At 45.9% G+C, this 17,774-nt stretch overlaps 1 protein-coding gene across 6 annotated transcripts in view; it reads left to right on the forward strand.

The window, feature by feature from the left end:
* Positions 1–543: 543 nt before the first annotated feature.
* The window catches only part of LOC123442429, a 39,449-nt gene continuing 22,218 nt past the window's right edge, over positions 544–17,774 (forward strand). The window contains exons 1-12 of one of the 6 annotated variants that reach the window (XM_045118473.1): positions 544–799; positions 3,529–3,789; positions 3,889–4,144; positions 4,239–4,455; positions 4,529–4,679; positions 5,874–6,318; positions 6,413–6,531; positions 6,620–6,881; positions 10,224–10,452; positions 10,547–10,697; positions 10,806–10,997; positions 12,608–13,024. In XM_045118473.1, coding sequence (XP_044974408.1) covers positions 3,619–3,789; positions 3,889–4,144; positions 4,239–4,455; positions 4,529–4,679; positions 5,874–6,318; positions 6,413–6,531; positions 6,620–6,881; positions 10,224–10,452; positions 10,547–10,697; positions 10,806–10,997; positions 12,608–13,024 — 2,610 coding nt within the window. In that variant the 5' untranslated portion in view covers positions 544–799; positions 3,529–3,618. Of the gene's footprint in view, positions 800–3,528; positions 3,790–3,888; positions 4,145–4,238; positions 4,456–4,528; positions 4,680–5,867; positions 6,319–6,412; positions 6,532–6,619; positions 6,882–10,223; positions 10,453–10,546; positions 10,698–10,805; positions 10,998–12,607; positions 13,025–17,774 lie in introns of those variants that run through there. The other 5 variants (XM_045118475.1, XM_045118472.1, XM_045118476.1 and 2 more) reach the window with 5 other exon arrangements.

The raw sequence follows: 17,774 nt of genomic DNA on the forward strand, positions 1-17,774 counted from the left end.
GGCTAGTATAGTTTAATTAATTATATAGGACCATATGTTGCAAGAATTGAAGTCCACACAATGTAATATATATTATAGGGTGCCAACAAGTTCACAATAATTTCCAATCCATGATAACTCCAATGTTGAACAACATAGCAAGATGAGGAAAAAAGATCTTTATTTGAGTCTTTCTACTACAAAAGTGCTTAGAAAATGGTTCCCTATTTCAAACTCAGGCTAAGTTTCATTTGTTCCTGATGTAAAACTTCCGTCCATTCTTCCGGCTATGATCGATGTTAAGTGGGAACTGAAAGGTTGAAATTAGGCAATGGAGGCGACTAGGCACAGGAGACCTATATAGCTTGATAGTTACTACTGGGACCTAGCTAGGAGGCCAGTTTTTGCAGGAGCTCTTAATTTTTCTTAGTTTTTGCACAGTTGAGCGATGCGGAGGATCTGCTCCAACCTATAGCGTGATGGTTATCTGCTAGGAATGGGATGTCTTACCGGCATTTCAATGTGAACACTGACGACTTATGCAACCATAATCGCCCAACCATGCAGAATGATTGATTGCATGTGTGCCCTGCCCACCTCTTATCCCCGCCCGTGCTCCCTTGCAACGCCCTCGAGCCAAACTCACCGCCGCCCGCCGCTGCCATCGTCGACGGCACCTCCTCCGCCCGCCGCCTCGTCCACACGGCTTCTCCTTCCCGAGGCCCAGCTGGGACGCCCGCGCGTACGTGTCCCTCACTGCCCGTACGTAGCCGCCATCCATTGCACACTTGCACGCACCCTGTGGAGACGGAGGATCAAGGTAAGCATGCATGCATCAGACCATCACCCATGCATGCCCAATTTACTATCTCGGCGTTTTACTCGATCCGGTTGGTTGATTTGGAATTGCAGTCGCTGTTCCCGGGATTATTCTTGCTCTCTCGGGGAAGGTCATGCGTTCGATTTGTATGGGGTGATTGCTTTGTAGTGAGTGATACTGCAAACTGGAGGAACTTCTCAGGCTTCCCCATTTTTTTGTTTTGTTTTTGGAAACGTCGGTCGAACCGTTTCGACCGGACGCACCGTGTCCGTTCGACCTGCGCGGATCACGCGTTCCCTTTTGCACATGCCGCCATCGCCCCCTCGCGTACCCCCCCCCCCCCCCCCCCCCCGCGCGCGCTCCTGCGCTGTTGCCGTCGACGTCACCGGTCCCTGCCTTCGTCAGGCAGATCCACGGTGTTCCTTCAAGCCGGCGTGCCTCCCCTGTTGGATCTCATCCCGCCGACCGTCATGGAGTCGCATCGGATGCCATCGGTGTTCGAGACGAAAAAGCTATGACAGAGACGACAATGTTGCAACCGGCGACGAAAAAAGCTTTAAACCGGCGATCAAAAATGCTACAACCGGCATTGTCGAAAGCTTCAACCAGAGACGAGGGGAATCAAGGACGACCCACCACGTAAACCGCGAATGCTGCAACCGGTGATGAAAAAAGTTTCAACCGGCTAGAAAAAGCTTCAACCGACGAGAGCGAAACACAAAAAGCTGCAATCGTTGAGACAAAAGCTTCAACCATATGTTTGAAAAGCTTCAACCACAGACCAACGAGAAAAGCCTGTCATTTTTGCTACAACCAGCAAAAAGCTTCAAGCGACATGGAAAAAAACTTCAACCGTTGTGGAAAAAGCTTCAAGCGACATGGAAAAAGTTTCAACCAAAATGAAAAAAGCTTCAAACCGAAGTTTGGAGAGACAAGCCTGTGCACGCACGAGCATCGACGACGACGACGGGGGGAGAGGGATGGTGTGCTTGTGCGGCAGGAGGTCGGAGGCACGTGGGGCTGTGCGCCGACGCAGAGCGGGGACGAGATGCCAGATCTGACGGCTATCAACCGGCGGGAACGCTCGCACCGGTGCGCCGGCGTAGAGCGGTGCTTTTTTTTTCCTTTCCGGATTGCTATATCTCAATAGATTAAGAAATACGAGAACTAGGCTGTAGCCTAGTGGCAAGGGAGCGCAGTGGCGTCTCCAGCAACCAGGGTTCGATCCACGTCGGGGACGAATTTATGGTTTCTCATGAGGGATGCTTCTTCTATATCAATAAAACCATGGGTGCTAGTGCCCATGGAGTTTCATTAATAGATTAAGAAATACTAAACCACCGTATGTTCATAATGATTCGTGAAGATTTTTTTTTTCCATTTTAAGATTTTTTCTTTTATTTTTTCTGCACGTGTGAGTAATAACTAGAATTGCACACAACCATATGGCTATATGTCGCAACTACGTACTGGTTCAACCACATCAATCTAGCGCAATTGCACCTTTGTCGCTCTCGGGCTAGTTTCGTTGCTCCATCTAGGCGTAACTACATGTCTGTTTCTCACACACATGCAAGTACAGTTTTACTCCCTTTATAAACTACTCCCTCCGTTCCTAAATATAAGTCTTTGTAGAGATTTAGTAAACTACATACGGATGTATATAGACATACTTTAGAGTATATATTCAATCATTTTGCTTCGTATGTAGATCCTTAGTGAAATCGCTTAAAAGACTTATATTTAGGAACGGAGGGAGTATAATATAAAAATATTTAGATTACTAAAATAGTAATTTAAATGCTTTTATATTTCACAGCGGCCGGATTTGGAGGCATGGTGATGACGACTCATGGGTAGTGTGCGCAATCCCAACGCCGCCACAGCGGTGGAGATCAAGGGACGGCGGTATTCTTGCAAGCACCTTCCATAGTCGCCTCCACCGCCGCAGATCCCATGCCCTCTCCTAGACCTGCGGTGCAGGTCCCGACCATGTCTACCTTGCGGGCATGGCAAAAGGAGGCGGCCATGGCATAAGGTCCATGACAGGGCGGCAGAAGATGGAGGTAGAGGGAGGGGCGGCGGCGGCGAATTTTCTGGGAGCAAGGAGAAAAACGAGATCGAGAGGAAGGGAGGGGGGGGGGGGTGGAGGAGTGGGACGTGGGGTGTATGTTTCTGTTTTTTTCTTCTATTTTTTAGAAGAAAACGTGGGGAGCGGCGGACACGGTAGGTTGGATTGTGCGAGGGAGTGGGGCGGGGTATCGATTGCCAGGTGGGGAATCAGTAGAGGTGGTCGTACCATCATGACGGCAAATTCTTTTTTAATAATAGAGATACACCTAGCATAGTATTAGCTCGCCATCCAAATCGGTTAAAGATAGCATGTACGACTGTCTTCCACCGGTTGCACCAAATATCCATAAGCTCCCTGAAGTTCGCAGGAGTGAGTAACCATGTACGGATCCAAGCCATGGTTCTGTAAATAACCTGCAAAAAATTATTAAAGTTCTTGCCATTAAAAATCATATCGTTTCTAGTGTTTCATATAGCCTAACATAATGCACTTATTCCAATCCGAATATAATTCGCTATAGTTACGTCTTCTTCATTGAGCCACGTCATGTTTATATTGCCCAGTGTTGTGGTAATTTGTTGTCTAGATAGCTCTCGAGTATGCATAATCTATATATACCATACTCCTTTTTATATTGGCCAGTGTTTCTGCACAGTTAAAAGGCTTGGAAATGGTGAGAGGAAGAGGCTAAGCAAGCTATACCTGTTGATCGTGCTGCTTCGTGTAAGGCCTGTTGCAGGCGCACATGCTCTTGCCCGGAAGGAATTTTGCAAATGAATCAATGTGTGCCATGAAGAATAAGCAACGATACCATGAAAGTGACTTGCCAGTGAAACTGACATTCCAATCCTTAAAGGAGGTCACAAACAACTTCGCCGACAAACTTGGCAGCGGTGCATCTTCAGAAGTTTACAGGGTATCTCTATCCCCACACCCCAATCTTATTGCGCAGATAGTACTATATATCATACTTTGCACTGTACTTTATCAAATTATAGAGCATAACTCTGAACAGGGAGAGTTCGATGGAAAAGTGATTGCCGTAAAGAAACTTCCATTCAGGATTGGGATTGACGAGAAGCTATTCCAAAACGAATACGAACACCTTAAGAGGCTCAAGCATCATAATATCGTGCGGCTAGTGGGCTTCTGTGATGAAACAGAGCATGTATTTGCAGAGTACAAAGGGAAAACAATAATTGCCGAAGAAATACATAGGGCACTCTGCCTCGAGTTCCTACCCAACGGACCCCTTAGTGACTATCTTCGTGGTATGTTGGTGTCGGTGATTCATTACAGGTACGTTGGTCAGCATGTAATCAAAATGTGATTCTTACAATTCGACTTCCCATTGTGTGCTTGCAGAAAAATATACTGGACATAGTTGGTACACACGGTTCCAGATAATCAACGGGATGTGTGAGGGTTTGAAATATATTCATGAAGTTTCCGTTGTGCATTTGGATATAAAGCCTGGTAATATATTGCTAGATGCGAAAATGATACCGAAAATTGCGGATTTTGGATTATCAAGGCTACTGGTCGAAGAATGCATCAGAGAGGCAACTCAGTTAGGGACAATGTAAGCATACTGGTTTTAATTATTTACACTCACAATCTCGCTTTATGGTTTATATGATAATGATTTAATGCAGTGGATACATACCAAGGGAGTTCATAGACAATCAAGTTATCTCAAGAGAGTTTGACATCTTTAGCTTAGGGGTTACAATTATGAAGATATTGACAGAACCAATGGACTACTGGAACATTTCTTACATGAATGACAAGGAATGTATTGAGCATGTAAGAACCCTTTAATCATATTAATATTAAGAGAAATCGTTCTAATATTTATAAATTTGTAGAGTTTAGTATATCATCTAGGGTGAACTTAGTAAAGTTAATTAATAAAGGGACCGTATGCATCGCTCTGGTGCAGTAGCCGAAGGTAATCCTCCTTTTCTAAAAAAAATATAGGACGAACTTAGACACCTAAGAGCATCTCTAGCAGACCCCATATAACGTCAACCTGTAAAAAATGTTTACAGTTCGCGAAAAAACGACTTTTTGGACCGGCACGGACGAGGGCAGAGCCATACCTCACAAAACGGACCTGTAAAAAAAGATATTTGTAGAAGATGCTCTTTTACGCGTCGATTCGAGTTACGACCGAACAGACCCCTTAAACTTAAACTGTAAATCGAATTTTCGCTTATATTTTTCCCCACATCTTCTTCTTCCTCTCGCCTGTGTCCATGGTCAACTAATTTCGTTCCTAAAAGCGACCGTATGAAACGGCTAAATACGGAGTCACCGACCCTGAATCCATCTAGGAGCTAGCTTGCTCCTCCGTCCACGAATCCATCCAAGAGCTAGCTAGATAGCTAGCTCCTTCGTCCACGAATCCATCAAGGAGCTAGCTGGCTCCGTCCATGAACCATCTAGGAGCTAGCTTCATCCACGAATCCGTCCACGAATCCATCCACGCTCCGGTCCTCAAATCCATCCAGGAGTCAGGAGCTAGTTAGCTAGCTTCCGTCGCCGACGCCGAATCTGGCCAGGACGAGCAGGGCGGCTGGCATCCAAGGACGGGCGGTCGGCGTCTGGGGACGGGCAGGGCGATGTCCGGGGCGGCGCACAGTGGACGTGGATGACAGACGCGGAAGTTTTCATGACAGTTGTGCTCCTGTCAACTGTTTTCTCTCGATACAGGGCACCGTAGAAGCGGACGCGAAAACTGTGGTTTTTGCAGATCGGAAGGAGCTTTTTACCGCGTCCTGTAAAAATATTTACGGGTCCGACGCATTTGCGGGGTTTGATCGGGCAACTTTTTTCGCGTAGGCCCGTATTTTGACAGTTATTTTACAGATCGGGGCATTATACAGGGTGTGCTAGAGATGCTCTAAGCTAGCTATACTCTGTGCGTTCGGTGGAGACAGTGATACTTGTATATTATCCCTATTAGTGCTTCCTGCCTGCTTGATTTTGAAGGTACAGGACAACTGGAGGAAAAGGTTTGAGGAGATACCACGGTATCCATGGCTTGAAGATTGCAAACAAGTAAGAACTTGTATTGAGATCGCACTACGATGTATGGATCCTGAGCGACTTAATAGGCCTTCGCTGAATCATATTGTCAGTAAGCTGATTCCAGTACGAAGGACAGTGGTACCTTATACGTGCGATGTAGAACGTATATCTGTCAATTATATGCCTGCCCCTTTTTTCGAAAAGGAGGAACTTAGCCCCCAGCATCTCAATTATATGCCTGCCCCTTTTTTCGAAGAGGAGGAACTTAGCCCCCAGCATCTCAATTATATTCCTGCCTGTTTTACATCGGATTCTGGTTTTGAAGTGGAGTGTATGTCTGCCAATTCTACAACGGACTTATGGTTGCCGATAGACATCCAGGAGATAGACACTCCTCAGATGCCTTCACCAGGTTGGTGCTAGATGTAGATGTTCTCTCAATTTCCAGTATTGCTAGTGTGAAGATTTTGCTAGTGTGAACTGCTATAGCTTATTTGTTTTATCAGAACCGGAAGATTCACACATTCGCACATGTGAACTATCGTTCGAGTTTCTACGAGAAATTACTAATGATTTTTCAAAGGACCGAATAGTTTCTGAATGCGCATCTGCGACAATTTTTAAGGTATATACTTCTGCTCTTTTCTTAGTAAGTTAACTATATCTCATCTGTATTGCCATGCATACATTTACTGATAAGTGAAGTTAAGCAGGGTATACTTAACTCTGGAGAAGAGACTCGGGTGAAGAGGTTTAGGGCAAGTAAAAAGGATATTCCAGATAAGGAGTTTCAGAATGAAGTTGGAAAGCTCATGGAGATCAAACACAAAAATATAGTACGGTTACTCGGCTATTGCAACGAAAAGAAGAGGGAAGCTGTGAAGCATGACGGGAGATATATTGTGACATGCAAGGTAGAAACTTTGCTATTGTACGAGTATGTGCCAAATAGAAGCCTTGACCAATATATTTATGGTAAGATAATTCGACATATGTTCTATATTACTTGGGGCTGCTACCAATCCACCGGTGGATATTTACTAAAAATCCATCACCTCCACAGCCGTTCGATCTCGCCCATAGCCGTCCGATCCGCTCCTGATTTAATTCCTGAAACGACGTTCGAGTTTCAGAAACAATCGCTTTGTTGCAAAAAATAAACTTTGGATCCATTAAATACTGAAACAACGGTCGAGTTTCAGAAACAATTGCTTGTTTCAGGAAAAAAAATGTTCGTCTTTCTGCAAACATGGGTGCTGTTGCGGAAGAATTTTTTGCAGCGGGCTGGGATGGGGCCGCGCTACGGCGGTGCGGGGCGACGGGCGGCGAGGCGTCTAGCCCCCTGGTTGCGGGAGCTCGCCGGCGTGGCCGAGGGGCTACGGCGGAGCCGAGAGCGGGCTGGGACGCCGCAGCACTCCGGTGGTGTGGGCGACGGCGGCTGGCCCTGGCCGCGTGAGGCGAGGCGGCTGCCCCCTGGCCGCGTGAGGCGAGGCGGCTGCCCCGTGGTCGCAGGAGCTCGCCGACGGGGCCGGGAGCAGGGCGGGGAAGGCCATGGCAACGGCGGCAGCTCCGGCGAGGCTGAGCGGCAACAAGCAGGCGGCGGGCGAGGTCGCCGGAGCCGAGGCGGAGCCGAGGCAGGGGCGGCGACGGAGGGCACGCGAGGCCGCGGGCAGGCCGACGCCGGAGGCCGACGGCGGAGGGCGGCGAGCCGTAGCAGGCCGGCGGCGGCGAGGGTTGTCGGGCCGAGGCGGAGGCGGAGACATGGACTGGGTAGTTTTCCGAAACAACGCTCCAGTTGCGGAAACAACGCTCCAGTTTCAGAAAAAGTCAAGACGATTGCGATGACGGGATCGAACGGACGAGCATGTGGTGGATGGATCGCGCAGATCCGCCGGTTGAAGGATAGAGTTTTCCATATTACTTTGATTAAATTGCATAGTGAATCATATATGTTGATTCAGGTTTAAAACAGGATCCAGGTAGGACCTCGATCGGTCTATCATGTTCTAAGAAATAAATTGGTAGTGATGACCTGTTTGATCTCATCAAACATTTAAAAGTCAAAAATATGAACTTAGATATCACTCTTAGAGAAAAGCTAGCAGTAGCGTGGATTTTTTCCGTATCAATAACGTGAGTGACCTCTCTACTACTAAGACGCTACAACTAATAGTTAGCAGTAGCGTTGGCCGGACATGCGCTACTCGTAATAAACGTATCAGTGGCACAGTTCCAAGCCCTCGCTGCTACTGCTAACTATTAACAACAAAGTTATGTTCTCCTCGCCACTACCAATTGCGTATATTTCTTTATTTTATATTTATACACGGTTATACATATTAATATAGAACATCAATAATAATTGTGCAAGAAACAACATTTAGATTAAAGTGGATGGGTGCAAGTGATTATGTTGGGTTAGTAGAAAAATATGATATTACGACGACACACAAGTGTCGAATAAAGGGATTTCTACTAATTCAACTTGATCACTTGCACCCATCCACTTTAATCTAATATGTATCATCTAATAACTCATCATCCTTAGTCACGTAACAACTTGTCATCATCTTAATCATCTAACAACTCATGACAAGTTAACCATTACTACACAATGCCATAAACTACAAAAGGTCATCTCTCTTAGCAAGCACATACTATTCTTTCATAGGTAGAACTTATTACTCTCTCCTAGGTAAAATAACATAAAACAGGCAAGCTCCTTCCACTCCATCGTGAAGAATAGAGATCTATCTATCTTCGACATATGGCCTGCGCAAATCCTTCGCGTCTCCGCAGTGATTATCTGCGGTCTTTCATTAATTTGCTAAATATTTTGAGTTTCAGGCTAGCACCCCTTCTAGAAACCGAGTATGCATTGCAGAAACACGTAGGAAACCATGATCATAAGCTGATAATATTCAAATGACCTTCTAGAGACATCATGCACAACCTTTGATGGGAATTTCTGTTGAAGAACATAATTAGCAATCTAGTTTACAACCTCTGGTGGCGCCGGTGGGCGTTCTCGTCGTTGTTTGTCTCGTTCTAGCCCCCCCCCCCTCCAACACACACAGAGACATCTTAGCTGTCCAATCTTCTTCAGATTATGAGAGAGCGGAATGAATTTGTAGCCTCTAGTTCGGTGTTGCGGTGAGCCCCTGCTATGCATGTGGATGCAACTTGGTGTGGTGTGATACCGACCATGCAAGGCGCTGCGTTGGACCCATTATATTTGCGTTGTAGAGAGTTTGTATGAAGGGTTGCAGATCTCATGTAGGTGACTGACAAAGTGGTTTTTTGTGGAGATGGTGAGCTGGTAGCAGATAGGTGGTTTGGCTGGACTTGGACTCAGAGCAGGTGCGAGGATTGCGAAACATCACTGGGTAAAGACTTTGATCTCTGCCACTAGCCTTGGTAGGCAGCAGTCATGCTCAAAGTCATCGATTCCTTCTCGAAGGCGTCATTGAGGTGTTGTGCTCGTCCTGCCATCCGACAACGCTGGGAAAATCTTAGATCATCTTGAGGATGTAACGATGGTGGTGCTTGTGCATCACACTCCCCTTAGTGGCATCCTATTTGGAGTTAATATTGGTGGGTGGGACTAGTGGGGAATCTCAGGGAGGCTGCCCTTGATCCATTTGGCATGTCGATTTGTTTCAAAATGATGATGACCTTGAATGGGTTGCGTCGTAGATTTAGGTAGTCGACTCTACCTACATGTCTGATGAGCCTTTTGTGCTTTGCCATTTGTTGTCGAGTCAGAGCTGCCATGGAGCAAGCCTCGACAGCGAGCGAGTTGACATGGGAAGGGTGGTCGTGTGTGGGAGTCTCAATCGGTGCAAGCCGGGCATATTTCTCCTTTGAAGTTAGTCATCAAAGTAGGAGTTGTCTATAATTTTTACGGGTGTGGTCAATTGTTTTGCATGGGCCACATGGGATTCGTGTGATTGTGCTGATCATCAATTCGTTGATGGTCGCCTGCAATGAAATTGGAGTTACTCGATCAAGGGTGATGGGTGATGACGATGACGCTTGTCAGCAGCTTAGGTAGACGTTCTCTTCTCTTTGTGTGCGTGTGGAGATGTGTTACTAGCCAGGTTGGCTGATGGTGCCCTGTGCTGTCATGTTCGATGACGGTTGTTCTTTGGGCGTGATTGTAACTTTTTTGTCTGGTTTTCCACGAATTAACTAGCACTCCCACATTCTTCTGAACCAATGGAAATGGCAAGCCTTGTCTTGTTTAAAGAATGGGATAACTGTAAATGAGAGTTTTACATGTTTTAAACCACCAGTTTCTTCTATTTTTTTATGTAGGTGATTCTTGTCAACTTGAGTGGAATATGCGCTTCAAGATAATTTTGGCCATTTGTGAGGCGTTGCATTTCTTACATACTGAGTTAAACAAGCCTATCAGTCATCTGCCTCTTACTCCTGAGAACATACTATTAGACAAAAAATTGGTACCAAAACTTTCAGATATTGGTCTATCAGATTTGTTTGAAGGACTATCCCCAGAGGGCACAGAATATGATCCGGAAATAAAGTAATCTCAGTATATATTTTTCTTACACTAATAAAAATAAGTTGCATTTTTTCAGTCACTTAATGATTTGTATGTTGATTTTAATGTGTTTCAGTCGGTACAAGGCTCCAGAATACATAAACAGATACACTATTTCATTCCAATCAAACATATACAGCTTAGGTCTCTTAATAATGGATATCGCAACAGGAGAGAAGGACAGCTCTCATGCTCGACAAACCATGGATAGTAGCCATTCTGCGAATGTAAGTCAAATCTTGTTCAAACTTTGAAGAATGGTGATATATTTTCTGTGGAACTTTGTTGTATCTTCTTTTACTCGGTCCCTTAAACACCGTATTCAAATCTGATAGGTACGTCAAAAGTGGACGGATGAATACATAGCATCAAAGTATACATCACTGGATGTCACTTGCATTGGTCAACTCAGAGTATGCCTCCAGATTGCGTTATGGTGTGTCGAGGACAACAGACAGGACAGGCCATCTATACGGGAAATTGTCAATACACTGAACAATCCATATATAGGCAGAGCATTAAACAAGGTATGCATCTTCAAAACCTAAACCTTGTACCCATTTTTGCTCCATTTAGTTAACAAGTGTATTGCTTCGGTCATCCTCTCCTCACAAAAGTTTACGGATCATTAAAATTGTTTACTGAGTGAGAAGGGGGAAAATAGTACTTTGCTTTCACAATTTATATATAGTCCCATCAAAGATGGAATGTACGTGAATTGCATCTTGTGCCTTAAGTCATGTGATATTGCTTAATTTCAGGGTGGGTACCCAATGATTGATGTGCTTTTATGAGTAGGAGAATGCTAGATTACATGTTGCTCACTGGCTGCTTCGTGCAATGGTGCTCCAAGTATGAAATCATCCACGATATTAGAAATGAAGATAAACCGACTTAAATGCCTCCTACATGCCTCCAGTTTATGTTGTATTGGGATATAGAATATGTGCAACAAACTTAAGTTGCCTGCCGCTGAAAGAATTTTTCATCGCGCTGAGACACAGATAAAACAGACACGGCTAATCTGCATCCGGGCTCAAATAAGCTCGAGGATGAACAGTAAAAACACAAAAATAAGAAAAATAGAAGAAGAAGAAAAAATAATTTTTTGGCGTGCAAGATACCCCTGCACGTGATGTCCGTGCAAAATTTGGTGAAGTTTGGACATTCGAGAAGATCATGATAAAAAAGACAAATTCTGGGAAAACGCCACTTCCGAGCCGATTTTTTTCCTATTTGCCACGAGCTCCTCTAATGTCGTATCACGAGCTCCTCGAATGTTCAAACACCCGCCCCAAATTTTGCACCGACATCATGCATTTGAGAATCTTGGATGAAAATAATTTAGTTTTTCTTTCTGCTATTTGTTGTTTGATTTTACTGTTCATCGGGTGCAAATGAGCCCATCACCATTTTGAATTATCGACATAAAACCTAGGATTTCATATCAAATAGGCATAAGTACAATTAGCTTTACTATTTTTTTGGCAAGAATATGTGCAACTTGGTTCTCACCTTCCACACTCCGTAGGGTTTTGCCTTCGCAACAAATATATAGTAGAAATCTCATTTGTCTCTTATATTACCTTGGCAAGCTTGCACCCACACCTTGTTATGTGTTGTTCTTTCTCCTTGTGGCCATTACACTGCTCCAAATGTAATATGTGTCGTCAATAACATGCATTACTGAATCTTCTCCGGCGTGTAACTCAGTGTTTTCTTACCTATATATTAATCTTATCTATACTAAAGTTTAGAATGCGTTGATATTATTTTAACATTTATTTTGAGGGGTACCAGTATTCTTTTCACTTGGAAATTGAAGTAAATAATATTTTTTCGGTGAGGTCTGAAAAAGGGCATCCAATATTCTGTTTCCCTAGCCCCCAGAATCCCAGGATCGGCAAAACCAAGAGGGGGTTAGGTAATCAAACAATCACCATACAATCGCGGGTCTACACAGATGATTTCACTTATGTACATATATGCTAGGTTTTAGACTTTGAACTCTATAAGGAAAATATGTGTACTAATATTGCTTGACCCATCATGTTGCATTGCTTGCCTTGGTTGCTCCTCCTCATCCTTGAATCTCTCACTCTGCCACTGTATATAATCGCATGTTTCCCTTGTTTAGCCAGGAGTCGGTCCCATCTTATTGTTGAGCGTGCAACCCCAGCGTCTCTGCTTCCCTCTCCCTTCCACAAGGTTGATTTCCCGCCTGTTGTGCCTAACAAACAACAAGGATGAGTGTATCGCCTTCAGGCTCCTCACGGATAACCCAGGGAGGTACCATACAGAGTTGCCGCTTTGCGGTATTGTACCGCCAAAGTGCACCTACACTATCAACGTGGTAGTGCACGAGCAGACAAAGCAGCTACCATCAAATAGCGACGAGTTTTTGACCCTCATCTGCACAACAACGCATGAGAAGGAACTCAAGAATCTCGACGCAGACTCTGCCGCAGTCCTTTTTGGGAACCCCGATCATGAGGTGCAAGAGATGATGCTCCCTGTTGTTTGTGACTCATCGGAAGAGACTATCTCTAATCAGGTTACTTAATTCAGTGTTATATCTTCTTCAGTTGCTCAGATTGGAGTTGCATGCTATAGCTGCTTAGCGCCAGTTCTTTTGGGGCTTGTGGATGGTTGTGGAAATAACCTTGCCCCTTTCAAGCTTATTCTAGAAGTCCAACCTATAATTTCTTTTAGAATCCTACTAATTAAGGGTTAACTAGTAGGCTTTGTTGGATTTAGAACGCTGATTAAATCCCCCCGCACACGATTCGTGCAAGCTAGTTAAGCTAGCAAGCAATTACGTGGATGGATTCTTGTACGAACAGCCCTACGTTGACTTCGGCGAGTACTAGCGAGCGGAACGATCGATCGTCTCAACAGCTCGGAACTTAACTCAGCGATTTAAGCTAGATAGAGGAAATACTCTGTATTACTTTGCTCTGGTTGATCTGGTACAAAAACTACACAGGGGTATACGTATATATATTGCTAAACTAGGCCTACTACTAATCCTACTCGGTTTGCAATACTAACCAAATTAGGACACACGTGTACGTTTAGACTACAACTAGGTTAATTACTACATTCACCTCCTTAACCTTGTTGATGTGTCTTCATTGCTTGCACTCCGACTTTCTTCCTCATCTCGATGAACTTCTGTCGACCAAGGGACTTGGTGAAAATATCGGCAAGCTGGTCCTTCGTATTCACGTGCAGAACTTCTATCATCCCTTCCTCAACGCACTCCCAGATGTGATGGAACCGGGTATCTATGTGCTTGCTCCTTTCGTGATGAACCGGATTTTTGCACAATGAGATTGCAGCTTGGTTGTCGATCTTCAATAACACCTTCTGCACCTCCCGCTTTGCAAGAATAGCTAGGAGTCTTCTCAGCCAAACTGCTTGACAAGCTGCCGTGCTTGCCGCTATGTATTCTGCCTCGCATGAAGACAGTGCCACCACCTTTTGCTTCTGAGAATTCTAGCTAATCGGATTCGGGCCAAGGTAGAAAACCATGCCCGTTGTGCTCTTTCGGTCATCAACATCACCTGCCATGTCGCTATCTGAATATCCACGAAGGATCAATCATTCCTTTCCCTTTTTGTACGTGCAACCAAAATTAATGCACGTGGTTTCTGCTCTTTAGTTTGGCTCGCCTTACCACAACCTCTCCCACGGAACTTGGACTTGTCCGAGGTCAAGTGGTTTCTGCTCTTTAGATTGGCCCGCCTTACCACGACCTTGTGGTTTGCCTTTTTCTTTGCCTTTTTCGGTTTGTCCATCGCCCTTCGTGTTGCTTGAGCCTTCGCCACCGTCACGCCTTCCTTTGCTACTTGGGGCCTCCCAATCTGCGCGCGAGTACATGAGTTGGTCATTACCTCCTCCTTTGCCTTTCCGACAGCCACGAGCATTCTCTTCCCATGTACGCAATCGTCCGATCGCCTCTGTTATGGTCATGTCGTCGATGTCGTAAAGCTGCTCGAGCGTGCCGATGATGTACGTGAATTTATCAGTCACTGAACTGAAAAACTTCTCCACGATCTCGGTCTCATCGAGCTTTGCACCAAGCGCGCGGATCTCTCCCACCAAAGTAGTAAGACGCATGGCGTAGTCATTCACCGATTCAGTTTCCTCCATCTGCAACTTGTGAAATTGGCGCTTCAGCACTTGTGCCCGTGCCTTGGTGACGCGATCTTCTCATAGCACTTCAGCACTTGTACGTGCAACCAAGATTAATGATGCCTTTCACATAGCGTAGAATTTGATTGACCGCGCTCATGTGCTCGATTGTCGGATTCTCCATGAAACGACTCACGATCCCGACTGAATAAGCCAAGTCAGGTCGGGTATGCACCAAGTATCTTAGGCTGCCCACAACGCTTCGATACATTGTGGTGTCCACCGGCGGATTTGAGCTACGCTTGCTCAACTTGTGACGTTGTTCCATTGAAACTTGTGTCTCGTAGCAATCTGACATGCCACACTTTTCCAATAACTTGACCGCGTAGGCCGATTGACATAGGGAAATCTCTCCGGAGCTTTGCTTCACTTCGATGCCCAAGTAATAGCTGAGTAATCCCAGATCACTCATGCTAAACTTGTTCTTCATTTGCGCCTTGAAATGTTCAATTTCTTGTACGCTATCTCCGGTGGTAATCAGATCGTCGGCATAAACTCCGACTAGCAGGTTTGAGCCTTTGGAGTTCTTTGTATAGACTGCGTGCTCGAGGGGACATCTCTTGAACCCGAGCGAGACCAGACTTCGGTCTAACTTTGAGTTCCAAGCTCTTGGCGCTTGCTTCAACCCGTAAAGTGTCTTCTTGAGCTTGTAAACTTTCCCTTCTTCGCCTTTCTTCTCATAGCCGAGGGGTTGTTTCACGTACACTTCTTCTATGAGATCGTCGTTGAGGAAAGCGGATTTAACATCCATATGATGAACCTTCCAATCCTCTTGTGCTGCCAAAGCTAGGAGCACTCTCACCGTCCCGATTCGAGCAACCGGTGCAAACACCTCATCATAGTCAACTCCTTGACGTTGTACGTAGCCCTTTGCAACGAGTCTTGCTTTGTACTTCACAATGGCACCCTCCGTGTCCTTCTTTAACTTGTAAACCCACTTCAAACCTATCGTCTTTTGGTTTGGAGGTCGGGTTACCAAAGTCCACGTGCCATTGCTCTCAATCACCTTCATCTCCTCGTCCATGGCGTGCGTACAGCTAGGACTTTTGCTTGCCTCTACGAAGTTCGCCGGCTCCTCAACTCCGAACAGACATAGTCCGGAGTACTCGAGCGTAACTGGCTTTGTGTACTTGTAGACTTTCTTGAGGGTCTTGTAGCGACGAGGCCCTGAGGAATCCGTTGTGGCTTGCGAAGGAGGCGACACAAATTGTGTCGGTGTTGATGCACTTGAGGAAGATAGCTGAGACCCGGGCGTGTCATCGACATCCGTGTCGTCGGCGTAGTCGTCGTGACCGTGACCATCATCTTGATTGTCGTCGTCACTATGCGCCTCGTTGTCGATGTTGTCGTCGAGATCTCTACCCGTGCCGTGCGCGTCGTTGTCGCTATCTCCTTGCGACCTATGCGCGTTGTCGTCGGTGTCGGCACCATGATGATCACTACCATTGTGGTCACCTTGGTTGGGCGTCTTGCCAACCACCTGGACATCCTCCCCTGGATCATCATTAGTTGGAAATTCAACCGTGAATATGTTACCGTTTGGAGCACCGTCGGCTGCTGCACTCCAATTCCACGCTTTGTTTTCTTCAAACACGACGTCGCGTGAAATCCGTAGACGCTTGGTTTGTGGATCATAGAAGCGGTATGCCTTGGTGCCAGAACTTCTCTCGTATCTGATGAACACCATCTTGGTGCTACGATCGGCAAGCTTTGAGAGGTGCGGCTCCGCCGTCTTCACATGTGCCGCGCACCCGAATGTCCGTAGATGATACACATTCGGCTTACGTCCGTAAATTGCTTCATACGGAGTCTTGCCGATCACCGCCTTCGTTGGAGCCCGGTTGAGAAGATAGACCGCCGTCGAGACAACTTCTCCCCAAAAAGTCCCCGGCAGGTTCTTGCTCTTGAGTAAACTCCTTGCCATGTCAACGACGGTTCGATTGCGCCTTTCAACGACCCCATTCTGTTGCGGCGTGTAAGGTGCCGTGAGGAACCTCTTTATGCCAATCTTCTCGCAGTAGTCGTTGAACTCATTCGACGTAAACTCTCCGCCGCGATCTGTCCGTAGAACGCGAACCTTCAGCTTGTGTTCCATCTCCGTTGGAGCCTTCCACTTCTTGAACGCTTCAAACGCCTCATCTTTAGACCGTAGGAGAATGACCCACATATATCTCGAGTAGTCGTCTACCATAAGGAAGAAATACTTCTTTCCAGCGTGAGTTGCCGGGGTGATAGGGCCACATAGATCACCATGGAGCAGCTCGAGTGCATCACTTGCACGATAGGTAGACTGAGCAGGGAATGGCCTGCGGTGCTGTTTTCCAACCAAACACCCGTCACATACTCGATCAACATGGTCGATAACTGGCATCCTGGATACCATCTCCATCTTTGACATCTTCTTCAAGGCGTAGAAGTTAATATGTCCAAATCTAGCATGCCATAACCACGAATCATCATCACTCTTGGCGAGCCAACACTCCGGTTGAGATTGATCAAGGTTGAGGATATATAGCCTATTCCGTGTGCGATTAACACGAGCTAGCACATTTCGGAGGTTGTCGAAGATCGTCATCACTCCGTTCTCGATATTCGCCTTGCATCCATTCTCGTCAAGCTTCCCAATAGAGATGATGTTGTTGCGAAGCCGTGGGATGTAGTACACTCCGGTGAGTATGCGATGTTCGCCTGTGAGACCCTCAAAGAGGACAGATCCTTGCCCGCAAATCTCCACAGCCGAACCATCACCGAACTTGACCGAGCCTTCAACATCGTATTCCAGCTCGAGGAATTTCTCCTTGCACCCCGTCATGTGGTTACTGGCACCCGTGTCGAGATACCATGACACGTTCTGATCACCGGATAACTTTGGTGTCACTTTTTCCTCATGAAGTAGCACCTTCCGACTTGGTTTCACAACCACCGTTTCAGTGAGATCACAAACTTCGGCCATCAGAAGACCTGGACCTTCGTCTTCCTGCTTTGCCAAATTTGCCTTGATCACCCGCTTGTTAGGCTTTGGACAATCCTTCACAAAGTGACCCATCTTATTGCAGTTATAGCACTTGACCTCGGACAAGTCCAAGTTCCGTGGTTTTTGCTCTTTA

The sequence above is a fragment of the Hordeum vulgare genome, chromosome 3H, assembly GCF_904849725.1.
Source record: "Hordeum vulgare subsp. vulgare chromosome 3H, MorexV3_pseudomolecules_assembly, whole genome shotgun sequence".
Taxonomy (NCBI): Eukaryota; Viridiplantae; Streptophyta; class Magnoliopsida; order Poales; family Poaceae; genus Hordeum; species Hordeum vulgare.